General features: G+C 41.1%; 4 protein-coding genes and 1 non-coding gene across 12 annotated transcripts; 4 read left to right on the forward strand and 1 right to left on the reverse strand.

Annotated features, from left to right (window-relative positions):
• Window positions 1-578: 578 nt before the first annotated feature.
• Window positions 579-6,263, forward strand: LOC116193323 (ATP-dependent DNA helicase Q-like SIM). 5 transcript variants are annotated; one of them, XM_031522142.1, is made up of 15 exons: window positions 579-706; window positions 997-2,005; window positions 2,085-2,195; window positions 2,552-2,741; window positions 2,898-3,195; window positions 3,291-3,508; window positions 3,793-3,849; window positions 4,091-4,171; window positions 4,289-4,352; window positions 4,505-4,604; window positions 4,697-4,780; window positions 4,932-5,019; window positions 5,208-5,327; window positions 5,439-5,531; window positions 5,696-6,263. In XM_031522142.1, the coding sequence occupies exons 2-15, from the start codon at window positions 1,122-1,124 to the stop codon at window positions 6,011-6,013; spliced, it is 2,706 nt and encodes a 901-aa protein (XP_031378002.1). In that variant the 5' UTR covers window positions 579-706; window positions 997-1,121; the 3' UTR covers window positions 6,014-6,263. The 5 variants fall into 5 exon arrangements, with proteins under 5 accessions (XP_031378002.1, XP_031378003.1, XP_031378004.1 ...); XM_031522143.1 differs by having other exon boundaries at window positions 1,107-2,005; XM_031522146.1 differs by having other exon boundaries at window positions 592-1,713; window positions 1,825-2,005.
• Window positions 6,264-6,687: 424 nt separating this feature from the next.
• Window positions 6,688-6,758, forward strand: TRNAG-CCC. Its single transcript has one exon. It is a non-coding gene; the product is annotated as a tRNA-Gly (tRNA).
• Window positions 6,759-7,773: 1,015 nt separating this feature from the next.
• On the forward strand, window positions 7,774-8,652 carry LOC116193432 (probable histone H2A.5). The gene is made up of 2 exons (XM_031522151.1): window positions 7,774-8,100; window positions 8,217-8,652. Exons 1-2 carry the CDS (start codon window positions 7,909-7,911, stop codon window positions 8,442-8,444), a joined length of 420 nt encoding a protein of 139 aa, XP_031378011.1. The 5' UTR covers window positions 7,774-7,908; the 3' UTR covers window positions 8,445-8,652.
• Window positions 8,653-9,003: 351 nt separating this feature from the next.
• Window positions 9,004-12,961, forward strand: LOC116193396 (putative protease Do-like 14). Of its 4 annotated transcripts, XR_004154311.1 has the most exons (13): window positions 9,004-9,241; window positions 9,355-9,457; window positions 9,656-9,748; window positions 9,836-10,018; window positions 10,120-10,247; window positions 10,695-10,906; window positions 11,029-11,110; window positions 11,331-11,473; window positions 11,654-11,774; window positions 12,030-12,122; window positions 12,271-12,407; window positions 12,486-12,535; window positions 12,672-12,961. XR_004154311.1 is itself a non-coding variant. In XM_031522149.1 (12 exons), the coding sequence occupies exons 1-11, from the start codon at window positions 9,227-9,229 to the stop codon at window positions 12,385-12,387; spliced, it is 1,290 nt and encodes a 429-aa protein (XP_031378009.1). In that variant the 5' UTR covers window positions 9,004-9,226; the 3' UTR covers window positions 12,388-12,407; window positions 12,486-12,961. The 4 variants fall into 4 exon arrangements, 2 of the variants coding, with proteins under 2 accessions (XP_031378009.1, XP_031378008.1); XR_004154310.1 differs by having other exon boundaries at window positions 12,271-12,535; window positions 12,672-12,959; XM_031522149.1 differs by having other exon boundaries at window positions 12,486-12,961.
• A 3,771-nt stretch (window positions 12,962-16,732) lies between these two features.
• LOC116198387 (GDSL esterase/lipase At2g40250-like) lies at window positions 16,733-18,529 on the reverse strand. Its single transcript, XM_031528598.1, has 3 exons — window positions 17,880-18,529; window positions 17,487-17,766; window positions 16,733-17,406 (listed from the first exon to the last, which is right to left on the reverse strand). The coding sequence occupies exons 1-3, from the start codon at window positions 18,498-18,500 to the stop codon at window positions 17,213-17,215; spliced, it is 1,095 nt and encodes a 364-aa protein (XP_031384458.1). The 5' UTR covers window positions 18,501-18,529; the 3' UTR covers window positions 16,733-17,212.
• Window positions 18,530-19,561: the final 1,032 nt, after the last annotated feature.

Here is a 19,561-nt window from a genome sequence, read left to right on the forward strand (position 1 = left end):
TGAGAAATCATGTCATTTTTATCATCGAGTAAGGAAACATTCATTTTTATCTATGTTACTTATGTACTTGGCTTTGTTTAGATTTTTCTTTTGGTTTATTTATAATATATAAACAGAAAGGAGTTCCATCTAATTTTACATTTAAATGGACTAGCACATACCCTTTGCACTTTGGTCGGTTCCAATAATGCATTGTCTAGCCTCAACATGATATGAGCATTTTACATGCGTGAAGACATATAAGTAAATTCAATGATCAAGCTTTACGGGGAACAATCAACCGCTGTCTGCAAACTATATCTTCGGCCACGTATATAGATAGCACATATTTATTTAAGTTTATCGAGAGTTATCCTTGGTCGTGAATCGTTATAAGTTTAGTTACCGCATCAACTGCAGAGAAGTCCATTCTAAACGCATCAAGTGCCTTTGTTCGAAAACCCTTCCTAGGAACTATGATGGGCCACAAAATATATGGGGCCGGTCCGGCCCAGCCCAGAGTACCAATTTTCACGAGACGATGCGACGGCCCGCTTGAAAACGCTGCGTTTTACCCGTCGGCGGAGCCATTGTGCCAATGATACGATACTCTCCCTCCAAAATTTCGGAGGGTCGCTTCGGGTTCCCGCGATCGGGCAAAAGCTTCAAAAGACGGCGACAGCTCTGAGCTCTCATCTCCGTTCGAATCGGCGCAGCGTTGCGGGAGGTAACGTCTCTTGTTTCTTTCGGCTCGCATTATTGTCCGGAATAAGGGTGAACGGAGCTCTCTTCTGCCTTGATTGTGTAAAGATTGCTCAGGGAATGACCCAACGGGTCCCTGGAAGGAGTTTGATGTGCCGGGATAGTCGTATGCTGTATAAACCGCCTTGTCTGGGTCGGTAAATAAGTGGGTAGTGGTCAAATTTCTCTGTCAAGTACGAGAAACTGAGAGGTTGAAGCATTTCCATGGCATTGGTTTTCTACTTATCGTCTGGTTTTTGATTCCTCTTTTGGCAGAAGCAGGACATAAGAATTCATCCTTAGCTCCTTTTTCTGTTGGGGAGTGTATGCACATAAGTCCCATTATCGTTGAGTGACCATTTTGTTCTATTCTTGACCCGGAGCAGCGTTTGGTTTACGACATGGATGGGGAAGAGGCCTCTTCCGAGCTTGTTGTTGAGAAGTTGGTTGAAATGGGGTTTGAGTATTCTTCAGCGAAGGAAGCCGTAGAAACTGTTGGTTCATCGGTAAATGATGCGGCTGATTATATTTTGAATGGTGCTCGTAGAAGTAGTTGGGGCGCATCGACTAGTTCTACATGCTCTACGATGAATAAGAAGGCTCTAGGGAAAAGATCAGTCTCGTTCACTGATCCCCCGGGAAAAATGCGGCAGTCTAGCATACTGGACCATTTTAGATCGAATTGTCTGAGCAAAAGAAACAAGGTTGATGCGGTTGCTGATATGCCGATTTGTGGTTCAGACTCCTCTTCATGTCCTGTGGATGGACAACTTGGAGCTTTTGATAATATACATGCCGAACCCAAGAGTACATCGGAGCTGCTTTCAATTGACTGCTCGAAAGAGCACGAGATTGGTCCTGAGTGGGGGCAGAAAGTTAACAGTCTATTGCAGAAGCGGTTTGGGCATTCATCCCTCAAGGGTTTCCAGAAGGAAGCTTTAGCTGCTTGGATAGCCCACCAAGACTGCCTTGTTCTTGCCGCCACTGGATCTGGTAATAATTTATTAGTTTATGTGTACACAGATACCGCAAAGCTCATGAAAGTTATTAATTCTATTTGTCCAGGCAAGTCTATGTGTTTTCAGATTCCAGCACTATTGACAGGGAAGGTCGTGGTTGTGATTTCCCCATTGATAAGCTTGATGCACGATCAGTGCCTTAAGCTCGCCAACCATGGGGTCTCTGCCTGCTTTCTTGGGTCAGGGCAGCCCGACAACACTGTAGAACAGAAAGCTATGAAAGGAATGTATGACTTGATATATGTTTGCCCAGAAACTGTTTTAAGGTAAGCTGCTGATGCATCTTAGTTCTGTGACTTTTTGAAGTTCCCTTCATTCCCGTTAAATTTCTATTGATCTTTGCAGACTTATTGCACCTCTTCAAAAGCTTGCAGCAGGTCGAGGAATTGCATTATTCGCAATCGATGAAGTGCACTGTGTTTCAAAATGGGGCCATGATTTTCGGCCCGATTACAGGTAATGTTTTTCCATTTCAATCAAGTTAGATGTGTTATCTGTCTCGCTTTTGTCATTTTATAATATATAAAACACATTGTATCACCATATCCAGTAGATGCAGAATGCTAGGCGAGAGTGAAACACCCATCTTGATCAGATTATATTTATTCTGTTGTCCTTTTTTCGTAAATTGCTTTCCACCACTTACAAATTCTCATTAGTCACTCCCCTCCACTATAATTCTGTGCCAATTATTCCTGTTTTTACTCATGGATTTCCTTCCACTTCATTACTTCTTTGTTGCCATGAAGGTCAGCTTTGCACAATCCGTAAGGTCAAGACGAAACTTTGACAGATGCCTACTCTTGTTTCAGGAGACTGTCTGTGCTGAGGGAGAACTTCAGCACTTCTAATTTGAAGTTCTTACAATTTGACATACCACTGATGGCATTGACTGCTACTGCCACCAATTGTGTGCGGGAAGACATTATCGAGTGTCTTTGCATGTCAAAAGAAACAAAGATTGTGCTCACCTCATTTTTCCGATCTAATCTACGCTTCTCGGTGAGTGGCTTCTGCCATTCGATATTAATTTATAGTTCACTGCCTGTGGATTTGGATTTTCATGCTAATGGTAGCCCCTGATGGACAGCAATGGAAATGCTTATAACGATATTTTATGCTATTCTATTAATAATATAAACTTGCTGGCATCTTCAGGTAAAACACAGCAGAACATCTTCACCAGCTTCATACAGAAATGATTTTCTCGAATTAATAAATACTTACTCTTCGAGAAAAAGAAACGGTGAAGAGCAGATGCTTATTTCCATTGAAGATTTAGATGATAAATCTAGAAGCTCCTATGATTCTTCAGATAGCAGTACATCTGAGGTAGATGAAGACAATAGTGAAGTCAATCCAAGCAAAAGTTCAGCTTCTTCGAAGAAAAGAGAACTGACAGTTGAATTTTTGGAAGATGAGACTGATGTTTTTCAGGATGTAAATGACTGGGATGGTATCATCTTCATATACTGGATTGTTGCATCCTATTCTTTATACGTCCCTGCCTGTCCATGTTCAGTCAATTGATTTGTTGATTTTCTCCTGCAGTTTCCTGTGGGGAATTTGGCGGACAATCTAATGGTGAGAACTATGATCATTTTGTCACATTAGATGCACCAGTAAAGCTCGATGAGAGAATGAAACTTCAGCAGGAATCTTTAGGCCATGGGCCAACTATAATATATGTTCCAACAAGGAAAGAAACAGTGAGCATTGCAAAGTTTTTGTGCCAATTCGGGATCAAGGCTGCAGCTTACAATGCACGGGTATTGTTTTATAGTAAATTACAGCATGCTATCCTTCAGTATCACTTGATTTGTATTTTACTCGTTTCTACTGGCAACATAAAGCATATTTCCTGAAAGTTTATCATAGTTCTCCAAGTTTCTAGTCGAAAGTCTATCATAGTCTACATGTGTATAGTTTACAAATTCTTCTGGATGAAAAGCCGAAAAATTGCCAATATCTGAAATTGGGTTGCTTGATTTACCAACAATGGAAATGCATCATATGAAACTATCTCTGCATTTCATTTTATTTGTACTTGCAGTTGCCAAAATCACATCTGAGACGGGTCCACAAGGAGTTCCATGAAAACCACTTAGAGGTATGAATTATGAATGTTGGCAAAGATACTGCTGATAATCTGCGAATGACTGCTGGGATCAAATTGCATTTATCTTCAGAACAAGGACTCTCCTCTGGCTATTTTTGATTCAGTATGCTGCAGTAATGAAATCTAAATGTTCCAAACCGCACATAATTAGTGGTCATCAATGGCACATATTTTTTTGTTTCACCCTTGAAGAACTTAACCAATATGATATGTGTTTTGTCTTCTAAATTAGGTTGTCGTTGCGACTGTGGCTTTTGGAATGGGAATTGACAAGTTAAATGTCAGGCGAATCATTCACTATGGGTGGCCTCAGGTCCATAATCTGAAACTGTTTTGTCTTGATCTTATTGTAGATTCTCTTCTTGATTTTTAAAGATATACCGCTGTCTCTCTTGCATGAGCTTTATGTATAAGATGGATGAAATTGCAGAGTTTAGAAGCGTACTATCAAGAAGCAGGTCGTGCTGGAAGAGATGGAAAACTAGCTGACTGCAGTGAGTATTTCTCCTGCTCATATGGTTTTATTTCTATTTCATTTGGAATAGCAGATCCTTGGAGGTTCGCATTCATATTTGTTGTTGTTATCTTAATTTTGGCATTATTAATTATGTGCCATGTCTCATTAAAAATCTTCCTCTGCAAGTAGTATTGTATGCCAACCTATCAAAGATACCAACTCTCTTGCCAAGTAAAAGAAGTGAGGATCAGGTCAAACAAGCATATAAGATGCTGTCTGATTGTCATAGGTTACGCTCACTTCAAACCTTTCTTTTTCTTTCTTTGGCCATTTGAATAAAAGTTGGGTCAGTAAGTTACCCGTTATTTCCACCTTTTGCAGGTATGGAATGAACACCTCCTGGTGCCGAGCTAAAATACTTGTAGAGTACTTTGGGGAGGATTTTAGTGGCAAGAAGTGCCTCTTGTACGTGAATCCATCTCTTTTGCTGCCGGAAACGTCTTATTCTTGCTTCTGTTTATGTAGGCTTGGTTGATAAGTTACCTTCTTGGGAGTTAGATCTTGTCCATATGATGCTATTACTAGTTGAGAGTATGAATGATATCCTCTTATGCAGGTGTGATGTATGCGTCAAAGGACCTCCAGAAATCGTGAATGTGAAAGCAGAGGCAAGTATCTTCTTGCAGGCAATTGCTGCTTATCATGTAAGCTCTAATTGTTAAAAGGTCAATTTTGCAATTTTCGCATCAACTTAATATAAATTCCTTCAGAGCATTATTGTGAGCACAAGTTTGTTCCCCCATTCCCCCTCTCCTTAATTAACTACCAGAAGAGAGGGGATATGCCTTCTTGTGCCAAGTACTGACATTTCGTATCCTGGTTTTGAACTCAGAGGCAGCAGCAATATTTAGACGGATCATATGATTGCTATGGATCAAGCAGTGGCATGAAAAGGTCCAGATATATGGAGAGGCCAAACCTCAGAACGATTGTCAGTAAAATAAGGGAGCAGGTGGACCCGAATCTCCCCATTTTCAGTGCAAAATCATATCCTTCAAAATAATGTTCAGATGGTTTTTAAGAGCAGAACATTAATCTGATATAATCGTATGCCTATCTCCAGACTCCTAAGTTTATGGCAACTGATATGCTATGGTGGCGTGGCCTTGCACGAATAGTGGAAAATAAGGGGTACGTCAAGGAAGGAGATAACAAGGTATATATACATGAACACTAAAAAATGAGCCTTTATTTTTGTTTTCAAAAGTACAGTCCAAGCATTCAAGAAAATGAGAGCTGATATTCAATTAGTTCGTGCTTTTGTCGTTTCGGTTTTTTGCCTCTATTTGCTTTTGCTAATAGATGAGCTTCCTTTTGCAGGTCCACGTTCAGATTAAGTACCCTGAATTAACTAAAAAGGGAATGGACTTTATAGAATCGGAAGGTGAGGAAGATTTCTACATCTTTCCTGAAGCGGATATGCTTTTGTCTGTCAGCAAAACTCGCTCGTTTTCCACCTTTCAAGAATGGGGAAAAGGCTGGGCAGATCCTGAGATTCGTCGGCAGCGACTAGAAAGGAAGAGAACTACTAGGAACAGGAAACCCCGTAAGGGGAAATGGATGTCGAAGAAGCTAAAATCTGATCAGTCTACAGTTCGGGGAAGGTTAGCAGCAAAATTGACAAAAGCTAGCCGGTAATTAATGGTAGTTCAATTGCCTAGACTTTCCCATGTGGTAGTTGAATCTCTGGAGTTCACCCTCTTGCATTTAACTCAAGTACCCTCCCGAGTGTTCTGTCGCGTCAAAGAGATAATGTTTACTATGATCCAAATCTTGAGTGATTGGAAAGAGGCGCGGGAAATGAGTTTTGAAGAACATATTCAAACATGCAACTGATGTACGGTGAAGATTAGTATGAATGGTCTCTAGTGGAGTTTTTCATGTCATAGTTGGGTGTGGAAAATGTGTTGGTGTTTTACTTCATCGATGATCTCTTCGTGAGAATGTACCGGCAGCCCGTGCATGCATGGCTTTCTTTTTTTTTTTGATAAATAAGATAATTCATTAAATGGTAAAGGGGTACAATGTCAACTGGTTTCAACGGAGGATACCCTTAAAAAATATAGAGAGAATGAAAATTTAACTTTGAGTCGAATTGGCACAAGTCGTGAGCAAGGTATTTTCTTCCCTAAGGATCCAGGAGCACAATTAATCCGAAAAAAGATTAAGATTAGAAATATGACTTGACTTTCTTGTTAAACCCGAGACATATGGAAAATTGACAAATGGTGTAGTAGATGGATCTCGAGATGGGCGTGCGAGGCTGATTCATCGGACATCTTGTGAAGAGAGGCAAAGTCAAACAAGCAAGGGCGCATCTGGTGTAGTGGTATCATAGTACCCTCCCACGGTACTGACCGGGGTTCGATTCCCCGGATGCGCAACCTTTATACAATTCCATCTCCATTTATTTTGTTTGTTTCGTTGATACCGGTGAAAATATGTTTGATAATCCAACTCTTACATTTTTTTTCCCAAATACATGTTTATATAAACCTTAAGGTCATCCATTTATTTTGCTCGTTTCGGTGATAATTGTGAAATTACGTTTGATAATCCAACTCTTATATTTTTTTCCCAAACACATGCTTATATAAACCTTAAAGACTTCAAAATGATGGTGCATGGGCAAAGTGGATTATTAAATTAGTCAAGATGTACACAACCAGTCATGATGCGGTACTACCAATTACCAAACCGTAAACAGAAAATGAAAAGAGTAATATACATTCGTTCATGGATGAGTATATAAGTGCATTGCACGGCTCTTTTTTTTTTTTTCCTGAATAAAAGGCTGGAGGGGGAGACGAGCATAACAATCCCGTCTAGGAAGGCCAGAGGAGTGTCATGGAATATTCAATTCACCTGATTCAATAAAGGGTTTAGTGAAACATCAACCTACTTAAGTCATCATGATCCCATCAAAGCACACAGTGAATCAGAACAATTCCCATATGATAGATTATAAAAGTCTACTAACACAAGCGTGTTTAAGTCGAGATTTGACCACCTGACCTCTCATTTAGAAGATAAAACCCGTCTCACTGGTATACTGCCTTGGTGGTCGCACAATTTCGGTTCAGTCAGTGTACAATGAAAATGTATATACTTTATGGCAATATACGGGTGCTGCCATTGCCATAGCATTTGCCTTTCCAGCTTGGACCTACGGACTCGGGATAGTAATCGTTGGATCTCTTCGGGGATTGCCAGCATGGCATGCCTCTCCGCCGTCGATCATATCACAACAAGTACGAAGAGTCACAGCGTCCTCTCTTTACTATTGGACCAAGGAACGAGCCCACGGATTGCCAGCGTGTCAAAGTCCCCAGCCGTCAGATGACATCACACAGACCACGAAAGACCGCTCACTATATATATACCCCCGACCGGTTACTATCACCTTCAGTCATTTCTCCGCCACAACCCCCTCTCTCTCTCGCCCGAGACTTTCCCTCCAAAAACCAGCTCTTCACCTTCTCCATAGGAGCTGTCACATCGGCCTAGATCTGTAACTCGGAGTGCCGTCGGAAATGGAAGGCAAAGGTGCCGGTGGTAGGAAGGGAGGCGACAGGAAGAAGTCCGTCTCGAAGTCCGTGAAGGCGGGGCTCCAGTTCCCCGTTGGCCGTATCGCCCGTTTCCTCAAGAAGGGCCGCTACGCCCAGAGGACTGGCACCGGAGCTCCGATCTACCTTGCTGCCGTCCTCGAGTACCTCGCCGCTGAGGTAGCCATTCACCCATCTGGGTTTCCTCGTTTTACTTTTCTTGATCTTGAGGATTTGATTTGAATTTCTACGCGCATTGTTGATGTTGACGATTGCATGCATTGTTCTGGTCGAAGGTGCTGGAGCTGGCGGGGAATGCGGCCCGTGACAACAAGAAGACGAGGATCAACCCAAGGCACGTGCTGCTGGCGGTGAGGAACGACGAGGAGCTGGGGAAGCTGCTGCAGGGCGTGACTATCGCCAGCGGTGGTGTCCTCCCCAACATCAACCCGGTCCTGTTGCCGAAGAAATCCACCTCTGACGCCGAGAAGACCTCTCTGCCAAAATCACCCAAGAAGGCTTAAGACTGTTCCTTCAATGGCCCTTTTGTAAATTCAGTCGTCTCAGCGTAGATGGGCTTAAAGTTTTTTTTTTTTTTTGCTATGTCTCTTTTTGTTAGGATAAGGCCCTCTGACCCTTTTTGTTCATCTTGGTTCCAAACTCTCGGGCTTCTCTTCTGGTTGCGCGTCTATGTAAAGCCCTGAACGACTTTGATCAATGGATTTAACATTTTGTTCTAATTGCCGTCTAGAATATTTGTCCAACTCCTTCTTCTGCCTCAACCAATAATTTTCTTCCGAGAATGTGACCGAATGGAAAGATCTGAACGACTTTAAGATTATCGGGTTGTCGAGATTATGCATAGATTAGTAGAATACGTTTGGTCGGATCTCGGCTGTCGATAAACTCTTGCATAAATTGAATTTGAACGGAGGAGAGAGCGGAAGGGATTTTTTTGAGCAAAAAGAAGAGAAAGGTTTCACCTTTTTTGGTGTTTTTGGGCCTAATGGCTATTTGGACTACGCGGGCTGAAGAAGCCCACATTGGTTGTCGTGAGTTGGTTTATTTATGTAACGAGAAACGTCCGACATGTGTCGTCTAGATTGGACGAGAGAGCCGGGAGGAAGGTTTTGAGGAGGTTTTAGATGATGCTCTGCAATGGTTTTTTGCTGATCTGACTGACTGAACCCTCCGGACCATAACCAGCGGTTTTCAGCGGGGTTGTCGGGAAGGTTCTCTCTGGAGAAGAAGGTTCTGTGGAGATCAAATATATCTTCTGTTCTAGGTTTTCATTCTTCGTCCACGCATGAAGCTCCTGCTGGTAATTTGTGTTCGCATCCTGTATCCATTTTCAGCTCGTAAGCTAAGAGTATGCTAACAAGATTCGATCCAGTTTGGTGAATTGTTTCTTGGTTGCAATTCCGATTTTCGCAGAGTAAGATTTTGACCGCCCATGGCAGGAATTCTCTCCTGCGGATCGCGGCGGCAGCTGCTGCCGGTTCTGGCCTGCTCTACGCGAGCTCACATTCCAAATGCCGTTAGTCATTTCCTCATACTTTCCTATCTGTTTATACCCCTTATTGTGAAGTTTTTGTTACGTTTCATTTGGTTTTGTTCAATGGTGAAATTCTGCCAATCTCTCTTACCTGTCTTGTTGTCATGCCATTGGTTATCTGTATGTATTTGTTCCATGATGGTCCCTTATGTTAATGTCGCTTTCTTGGCTCGACTGCAGCAACGAGGTTATCTGTCTCAATTCATTTGCCATTGACCAATCAAGTTAAATTGCCGTGCCCAGCATTTCCTTCATCAGATCACGGGCTCACTGGTTTGTTCTATACCAGAATCTGTTTCTTGTTGGTCTTCATGATTTTCTGCACCATCATTCTGAATCTGAGTAGTGGTCAAATACCAGGAACACTACCATGGTTTTCTTTTAGAAGTAGTCCATTCCCGTCTGATGATGTAAATAACGCCATTTCCCCTGACACTGGAGCAAGTGCAAAACCATGTTCTGGTGGGTGTCTGGGCAGAGACACCATTGCCAACGCAGCAGCGAGGGTTGGTCCTGCAGTCGTTAATCTATCTGTTCCTCAAGGTAATGAGCGTTTGCTTGTTTTGCTGTCCAGCATTTTACTTTTCTGTAGATATGATGCCTTTATTGGTTCTTAACGCTCAGAGGTTATTCAATTCTTGAAGGTTTCTTTGGGATACCCGTTGGAAAGAATATAGGTTCTGGGACTATCATTGACAAAGACGGTACCATCTTAACTTGTGCCCATGTTGTCGTTGATTTCCAAGGCCCTAGATCTCCATCTACAGGGAAGGTTTGTTCCTTTTAACTTTCATGATTTCGTTCGTCTTTTCCAAAATGTTTATATGAGTCCTCTACATTCTTCTTCTTAGTGTTATGCTGGTCCAGTTTTCTTGCAGTACCAATTGGATTGCTTGGATAGAGTGCGAGGATGATTGGATAATATCGACAAGAATAATTAATTCCATACCTGCTCTGTATTGATCATATTTCGGCTGATGACTTTACTTGATGACACAAAAGTATGACAATTGATAGGCTTATGATTTCACTGAGATTTGATTGAGTAGGTAAATAATTTATGGGATAACCAATTTTTCCTAATCATCATTCTGCCTCTGTTTCTGTATATAGATATATATATATATATATTTTTTTTATTTTTTTTTCCATTCATTTTGAAAGAATTACGGCTTGTGGTGTCTAGAATCTTTGATTGGTCTGACAACAAATGTTACAGGTTGCTGTAACTTTACAAGATGGCCGAATGTTTGAGGGTACAGTCACCAATGCTGATATTCATTCTGATATTGCCATCGTGAAGATCAATTCTAAGGCTCCACTTCCTACTGCAAAACTTGGCTCATCGAGTAGGCTTCGTCCTGGAGATTGGGTCTTATCAGTGGGATGTCCGCTTTCCCTGCAGAATACTGTGACAGCTGGTATTGTGAGGTGGTAGATGATATCTAATTCTGGGTTATTTTTCTTTCTATCACTTCTCCTGTTTGATGTAGTCATTCTTTGTAGACCAGCTTGTAACGAGACTGCACCTTTTTGTCTTGTTATAATTCTAGCTGTGTTGACCGCAAAAGTAGTGATTTGGGTCTAGGAGGACTCAGGAGAGAATATCTACAGACAGATTGTGCAATCAATGCAGTATGTTCTCTTCTCTTTGACTTGGTATACCTGCATATGTAACTTAATGTTTGAGCATGAAGTCACAGGTGATTGTGTGTTTTTATCAATGTAATCCATTTGGTCCGTTGCATTCCTCTTGGCCTTTGGGCATTCAACATCAATGGATCATTAATTTAGTGACCAGATGTGGTTATAATGAGGATGATACTGATTCTCTCTTTGCGCTGTGTTTGTGAAGGGAAATTCTGGGGGACCTCTTGTAAATATCGATGGAGAAGTTGTTGGGGTTAATATTATGAAAGCATTAGGTGCAGATGGAGTGAGTTTTTCTGTACCAATTGATTCAGTTACCAAAATTATTGCGCAATTCCGGAAAAGTGGGTGAGTCCAGTTTCCTTTTTCTAGTTACAAAAGCTTTTATCTGAAATCTATTATGTGATCAATCTCAATTCTTGGCAACGGGGACAGAATTTGTAATCTCTGTGCATTTTGTATTGCACTTTTCTTCATATGAAGTTTGCAGTAGCATCTTCCTTGTGTTTAACAATAATACATGGGCAGGAGAGTTGTACGGCCTTGGTTGGGATTAAAAATGGTAGACCTCAACGAGATGGTAATTGCTCAGCTTAAAGAAAGAGACCCGACATTTCCCAATGTCGGCAAAGGCGTTCTTGTAGTGACGGTATGCTTTAACACCTATGTTTATTCTCTGAAAGAGAAAGGAAATCCCCTCGATTCGTCCTGTCATCTGATGCTATTCTTCTTGATTCCATGTCTACAGATCGTAATTCTCCTATAATTATATCATTTAATTGACTCTATTCACTTGGATCAGAACCTGAAAAGCAAATGAAAACTGAATCCGTTTCCTTTGAATGGAAGAGCTGTCCAGGCACTTGGTTTCTAATTTTTGGGCAAAAATCTCTAAATTTGGCAGGTAACTCCAGGCTCCCCCGCTGATCGTGCAGGCATCCTACCCGGCGATGTAGTTGTTGAGTTTGACGGTAAACCTGTTGAAAGTATCTCTGAGGTATGAATCTATTTCACATTGTCTCTAGTCTGTCCTTCCATCTTCTGTTTTGTTCTCTGATTTAAAGAATCTTAGCCTTTATACTTTTGTTCTATGCACAAGCAACGGAAGGATGTCTAATTTGAATGGTGTATGAAACTTCTGCCAGATAATCGAGATCATGGGAGACCATATCGGGGTACCGATGATGGTGGTTGTTAAGAGAGCAAAGGACCGTGTGGTTACTTTAACTGCAACTCCGGACGAGTCCTGCCCCGATATTTGAAGGAATTCTTCGACTAATAGGTTGCCTTTCTGAGAAAGTAAACAATCAAGTGTGTTGGGGCGAACAGAAGTGAATAATGAACATGTTCTTTCTTTCAGCTGGTTGCCAGAAGTTTGACATTGTTAGCCGAAGTGACCCTGCAACGAAGGTCAGCATCGAGATTCATTTGTCACATATATAATCCTGCCGCAATGTTTGCACCTTTTGTTTTCTAGAAAAGAGGTCGGGCAGTCACCGGTCGAGCACAAATTTCTCAAAACTACTCGTGATGTTTCCGCTTCCAGAGCCATCTCAGATGGGAGGCAAAACCTGTTTGCTTAGCCCTTGCCCATTGCTGCAACCAGTTTACCGTCACCATTGCAGTTCGGCGATTCTTGCCTGCGTATATTTCGGGCAAGCTGCATCAAAGTTTAACCGAAGGCATGCGTGCTCCAAACTTTTATCGTGTCTACGGGAGATATACTAAGATAACTCCTGGAAAATATTGACGTTATACATTTCTCGAAATCTTTGCTTCCACAATATACATTGATGCAAACACAGGTGAAATGAAAATTACAGAGCTTTTGATATATCCATTCCCTAGCTAAGATCCAATTCCTCCATAAGGAAGAATGTTTGAAGTTTTGGAGATTTAAGACTCCTCTTAGAATAAGTCCAGTCCAAAATTAACCAAATTCGATCCCATGTCCACGATATTATTCATATTAGAAATTGGGTCGATCGAATTGACCACGTTGGCTGCATTGTCAGCAACACCATCTACCACCCCGTCCACCACCCCATCCACCACGTTGTCAGCCGCCAAGCCTCCAAGGAACCCACCTGTCAACCCGGCTGCCATCCCGCCGGCCATCCCTAGAGCGAGCCCCATTCCCAGCATCTTCTTGCCCTTACTGCCTTTCTTGCCCTTCTTTTGCGGCGGGCTCTGCAGTTGCACTGGGGGTTGCTCGTGACCGTGACCAAATGGTGCCCCATATCCGGCCAGCTGTGCATACTGCTTCCTCCCTTCAGCATGTACATTGCCGTCCGGCCGACCCCCCTCCCTTCAGCATGGGGGACCGGAGACCGTGCCCCCTCGTCTATCAGCTCCCTGATGGGTATGCGGACCTCGCCAATGTTACTGTCCCCGAAGCTGCAATTGCAGCGGAGCTTGAACACAAGGGCAATGTGATGAGCCCTGGCTGCATTCACGTCGACTGCAAACTTCATGGGGTGCTCCCAGCGCGGATTCTTGCCTCCTTCCTTGTCGCTGGGGGTCTTCTGGGCCGAGCGGGGGTCTGCGGAGATGGAGACAACCGCATACACGTCCATCTTCGAGAACATGCTCACATCCTTGAGGTTGTTGGCACCCAGCGCGGTCAGCTCAAGCGTCATGGATTCCATCCCGAATTCTTTAAAACAACGATTCCCTTAACACGAATCACTAATCGAGATGAATAAAGTTCGAAGGAGAAGATTTGATTTTGCTTGTGTGAGTAAGAATGAATTGGAGAACAAAGAGGTTCATGCTGATATATATTTGTAGTGTTTGTTTTAACCTATTGAAGAGGATGATTCTTGGCGGGAGAGTCGTTACGGCTAAGGGCCTTAAAGAGGTTAATTTTCCACTTCCTACCATTCAGGCCATAATCTTCAATAATTACTGAAGAGATCGGTAACTAATTAACTTAAACCTATCAAAGAATGGATTTAATTAAAGCTGGAGACCTATCAAAGAATGGATTTACAGCTAATATATAGCCCGACCTTGTCTCCCTTCTTGACTGATCTTCCGAACGTTATTCTACGAAATGAGCTTTGGCAGCGTCGTCTTAATGATTTCCGTGGCGATGCGAGAGTATGCGGCCTCGGTTGGGTGGATCGGATCCCAAAAGACATAACGAGACGGGTTGATGCACTTCGGCGATAGCATAAGCCATAGAGGACCAGTCTCCACCAGCCCAACTCCACAGCATCCCCCAGCCGATACATCGAAAGCTGCATTTATTCCGTATAAATGAGATAATACGTACTAAATATTGAATTTTGTTTGATCCTAGATAAGAATCGGACCATTCAAGGCATTACCTTCGTTAGACGGGTTTTGGATCATGTCACATAATAATAAATAATTGTACACCAAAAAATTCACAAAGTAATCTATAATGGTCTTCCACCGTAAATAATTCACATAAAAAATTCAACAAAGATTTATATAAAAATTTCGAATGCCCGCGCATGCTCGAGCCATAGAAATTTGGCTCTTGCAAACGAGAGAGATCCGTTTGCTCGATGAGAGCTCACCTTTGATCGTTTCCTCAACTCGTGGTGTAATGTCTCTTTATGTTCCCTGTACATCTATTATATTCTCGATGTTGAAAAACGATTTATTGAAACAATTCTATACATCTATTATATTCTCGATACTAAAAGAATAATTAACTAATACAATTAAAGAAATTAAAGAAAATAATATATTAGCAATTAATTTTCGATTTTCCTATGAAAATTGATAAGAACTAATTATAAGAAGTAAATTTACAATGTTTTTAGTTAGCAATCAGATAAACGGTCGATTAATATTTTGTATGAGCTGAGCGCTATTTAATAAATCTGAAAAATATTCCTATTGGAATTGTGCTTTAGTGAGTAATTAAAAATTCGAACAATGGTTAACATCGGCGCAACGCGCAGATTTAAAGACTAATTTCTTTATTATTTGTAACAAAGGTTTTAAATTTTAAGTAAATATATTTGATGCGATGTTATTATCTACATAATATTTTCTGAAATTTCTGCATTTATGTACATAGTATATTTTGAATTTCGAGTTTTAACTTTTTTATAATGTTTTTTAATTTGTTTTATCATATTTTTTGATAAAAGCATGAATATTAATTTTAAGTAAATTGTTGGTAACTGATCAATTGGGGTTATCTATGTAATGTCTATTAAAATTTTCATGTTTATCTGCATAATATAATTTGAATATAATTTTCTCTTAACACGTTGAGTATTTCGATTTTTTGAATAAATAATCTTTTAGGTATCTACATACTTCAAATAAGTATTTTCTAATTCGATTTGGTTATCTACAGATATTATGTGAAACTCATCAATTCACTCATAACCAATGAACTCTTATCACGCTTCCAATTCTTCGTACGATTGTCCATTATTCTTACTCAATATTCACATCTTAAAAGTCATGTATTCGGATTTGGACAATAAAATGAAATCACTTAGGAGGCTATAGTTAAAGCCACATCCAGGTCCTCAGTCTCATTCGGCCAAGCAAACCTCGAATAAATTGTTTACTCCGGCGTGGATTAAAACCGGGATGTCATTTGACGACTGGAATGTGATACTGTATTGTTAATCTAAAGTTCGTTGTAGTCTGAACTTTCCGGGCTAGGATGTTACTACACATCCTCGTGTTCTACCCAGTCACTCACGGATGTTTGAATTTTGAATTGGATGAGAAGTGAATCAATAAGATTGAAGATCATACTGAATAAGCTTAACAAAGAATGTAGTGTTAAATAAAAGTCCGGCTGAAAATTTAATCAAGCGTGTGAGAAATTGAGGAACCACAATCATTAGCAGAAGTTCCATATATATAAACTTCTATCCTACCCTATTAAATAGGTGTAGAACAATAAATGTCTTTATCAAATTGGGTAGAATAATAAATATATTAATGAATTAGTACGTTCTATTAAATAATATTATTCATTATTGTAATTAAAGAAAATATATCTATTAATAAAGAATTGTAATCACTTATTGTTGTTCTATAAGCAACCATTATTTTGTAATTGAATAAATATACATAATTTTAAAGAAATTAAGAATTATTAGACTTTACTTAATTAATTTAACTAATCGTTATTACCCTATTTATAAAAATTAAATAAAGTAAATCTCTCATCGAAGCGATTAGTCATTTTATCTAAAATCATTCAAATTCACAAAACATAATATATGAAATAAGAGTGAGAAACAGATAATTGCAAATATTTAATGTTAAAATTTCATAGATTCTGTGATTATTAATCTTTCTTTCATTAACTAAGGCTAGGAATATTTTATGTTTTGGATTTTACAATAATTTTCTTATAAATTGAATTGATTATTGAGATCATGTCTATGAAATATTTTACATGAATTATTTGCTTTTGAGCTTTGAAATTAATATTATCTATCGTAGTTATAAAATTTATGGTATTAAACTTAATGTAGTATGAAAAACATATAAATCAATAATAATAATAATTGTCTTAATATCTAACTTTTCACAACAAATTTTCACTATAAGTTTTCTTTAGCAAATCAGTGCAATGCACGGGTTCAGTGGCCTAGTGATATTATTTATATTTGTCATGGAGGCAGAGAAACTGCTCAACCTGTCCTGCCATGTTCCGTCTAGTGGCGTCGGGGGCTATGTTCCGAATGGGTTACGATTGGGTGACCCCCATCATGGATCGATCAAGAATCCCGAAGCCCGCCGGAATTTCGCAGCGTTTTCCAAATAAATACAAGTATTCTGAAGAAACATAATCGACTTCTTCAGGCGGAAGTTACTAAACTTCGAAGCAAATGTTTACACCAAACTACCAAAGAGGATGACTTGGAATGTAAGTTAGATCAACTTTGTTCTGTACCATACTTGGAATGAGAGAAAAACCGACAAAACCAAAGCTGAACCTATAAATTTAAACGAAGTGGACCCGGAAGGTGCTAACTGTGATGACCATCTAATGGATATATATATATATAGCTAATGTACGTCTATATGCAGATTGATATCGTTCTGTCATCTGGACTCCTCAAAATGTTTCTCCTATGTAACGAGCTTTGGCAGCGTAGTCTTGATGATTTCCTCAGCAATGCGAGAGTATGCAGCTTCGGTTGGGTGGATGGAATCCCAAAACACATAGCGAGACGGATTGGTGCACTTTGGTGATAGCACAAGGCACAAAGGACCCGTCTCAACTAGCCCGATCCCACAGCATCCCTCAGTCGATACATCAAACCCTGCATTTTTCACGTATGTTTTAGGTACATATAAACAACGGAGATAAAAGTCAAAATCCTTCCTTTGGGCGAGGCATTACCTTCTTTAGATGGGTTTTGGATAATGTCCATCAAGGGCCTGTAGATGTCGGCATAGGCGAATTTGGCTTCCTCCACTTCGGAACTCAACTTCGTGATCAGGGCTTGGAGCTTCACGTTGTACGCCTGCGAGTCACTGTTCTGTTGTTCGACACACCTGCGCTGGAGTGTGTGAGGGCCGAATATCGGAAATATGCTTCCTGCAGTCATCTGCAACGGCAAGCATCCAGTCGGAGGCATCCCTGCCACTAGGAACTTGCGTGCTCCCAAACTGTGTAGATCCTGTCAAGACCAAATCAATGGATCGAGTTAAAAATCATTAACGAACCAAAGCGAAGATATATAACTGAACATGTAGTCGCTCAAAAAGCATGATGTTTCGATAGATGACTAACCTGAATGATGTTTTCGAGCCTTTCGAGCAAGAAGTCGTGGTACTGCGGGAGCGAGAACTGCAGCTTCCTGTGCGAGACGGGCAACCAGTAGAAGTTATTCAAGATGTCGTTGGTCCCGGAGCTGATAACAAACAGGGCATTGTTGATGATCCGCTTGGCTTCTTGGGGCCCGATTTTTCGCTCGATCCTCCTCAGGGCAATCTTGAAGTTGCGCACTTGTGATTCCAAGGATAACAAGTGAGCCAGCACGGTGGTCTCGTCATCAATGCCAGAGCCTGCAGACGCGAAGCTGACGCCTGTCAGGAGGTCCTCGTCCTTCAGGGCCGGGTCGAGGTACGCTGGAAGGAACTGCTTGAGCCCCAGGTGGGAGCTAAGGACATCGGTCACCAGCCTTCCATTCGTGAACCTTCCGGTGGCCACACGACCAGGGAAGTCGCAGCCATAAGGGGGATGGTTGCTCACGAACAGGGTGCCAATGTGGTTGTTGTTGCCTGGGTCCAGGGTGGAGTCTCCGATTGCAAAGATGGCCGTCACGTCATGTCGCGAGGCTGATGCGGAGCTGAACATGAGGAGGACGACAACAATGGTCGAGAGGATGATCGTGTTCGTCGCGGACGCCATAGCTATGTATCAATCTGAACTTGACGATGTATCTGATGTGGTGGGAGCCCGGGAGGCTCTGTCCTATAAATAGATATCTGCACGAAAACGAATCCAATTGCCACTGTGATATTATAGATTTATAAGATCTATCTACACATAAATTTTGGTGTTTAGAATTCAAGAGGGATTCTTAGTTAGAATGAACTTGAAGATCTGAATTTCGAAATACAATTATGTCTATGTATAATAGAGGATGATATATAATCAAAGATTTCCATTTATAATTATTGTATTCCAGGCATGTATTGATGTACATTTATGTACGTTCCTTTAACGTACAATGTCTATATAATAGAATACACTCACCTTACCTTGTGTGAGGATTCAGCCATACTTGCCATCCCTTTACATGGTATCAGAGCCATAATCGGGTTACTCCCAATTGGCTTGCTTCCGCTCATCTTCTTCTTCCTCGGCTTCAATGGCTGACAGCTCTTCCTCCCTCACAGTTTTTTCCTCTTCTTCTACTGCTCTTCCTTCATCCTTCCCAACCATACCTGTCAAGCTTAATGGCAGGAATTATCTTTACTGGAAAGGAGTAATGACTCCTCTACTTACTACATATGGTTTTGCTCGATTATGTTGAAGGCAAAGTTCCAGCACCGAGCAAGACCACAACTGGAGCAGATGGAACAATCACATTAACCTCAGACTATCTCAATTGGCAGTCAAGAGATAATTTCGCTCTTACCTGCATCATGTTAGCATTTACGGAAGAAATTGGTGTAACCATCCTCTCCGCTAAGACGTCCCATGAAGCCTGGACCTCTCTCTCCACCACGTTTCTCACCCAGACAGCTGCACAGGAAGATCTTCTGGATCAACAATGGCGTGACCTAAAAAAAGGGGACAAATCAATGGCGAAATTCATTGGAGCAGTAAAGGAACACGCCCTACGGTATTCACAGATTGGAAAGTCGAAAGCAACTGCTGAAATTAATCGACGCATCTATACGGGTCTTGGTCCCGATTGGGAACCAATTGTACTTGCCCAGTCGGAAAGAATGCTCACCATGAGT

This window comes from Punica granatum, chromosome 1, assembly GCF_007655135.1.
Source record: "Punica granatum isolate Tunisia-2019 chromosome 1, ASM765513v2, whole genome shotgun sequence".
Lineage (NCBI taxonomy): Eukaryota > Viridiplantae > Streptophyta > Magnoliopsida > Myrtales > Lythraceae > Punica > Punica granatum.

Bases quoted from the DNA above. Each gene is read 5' to 3' on its own strand.
- LOC116193323 (XM_031522142.1), top strand. From the start codon at position 1,122: ATGGATGGGGAAGAGGCCTCTTCCGAGCTTGTTGTTGAGAAGTTGGTT. The intron at 4,172-4,288 runs GTCCATAATCTG...ATGAAATTGCAG, and splicing joins TTCACTATGGGTGGCCTCAG to AGTTTAGAAGCGTACTATCA. The intron at 4,353-4,504 runs GTGAGTATTTCT...CTCTGCAAGTAG, and splicing joins TGGAAAACTAGCTGACTGCA to TATTGTATGCCAACCTATCA.
- LOC116193432 (XM_031522151.1), top strand. From the start codon at position 7,909: ATGGAAGGCAAAGGTGCCGGTGGTAGGAAGGGAGGCGACAGGAAGAAG. The intron at 8,101-8,216 runs GTAGCCATTCAC...TTCTGGTCGAAG, and splicing joins TCGAGTACCTCGCCGCTGAG to GTGCTGGAGCTGGCGGGGAA.
- LOC116193396 (XM_031522149.1), top strand. The intron at 9,458-9,655 runs GTTAGTCATTTC...GCTCGACTGCAG, and splicing joins GAGCTCACATTCCAAATGCC to CAACGAGGTTATCTGTCTCA. The intron at 11,111-11,330 runs GTATGTTCTCTT...GTGTTTGTGAAG, and splicing joins CAGATTGTGCAATCAATGCA to GGAAATTCTGGGGGACCTCT.
- LOC116198387 (XM_031528598.1), bottom strand. From the start codon at position 18,500: ATGGCGTCCGCGACGAACACGATCATCCTCTCGACCATTGTTGTCGTC. The intron at 17,767-17,879 runs GTTAGTCATCTA...TGGTCTTGACAG, and splicing joins GGCTCGAAAACATCATTCAG to GATCTACACAGTTTGGGAGC. The intron at 17,407-17,486 runs GTAATGCCTCGC...TGAAAAATGCAG, and splicing joins CCAAAACCCATCTAAAGAAG to GGTTTGATGTATCGACTGAG.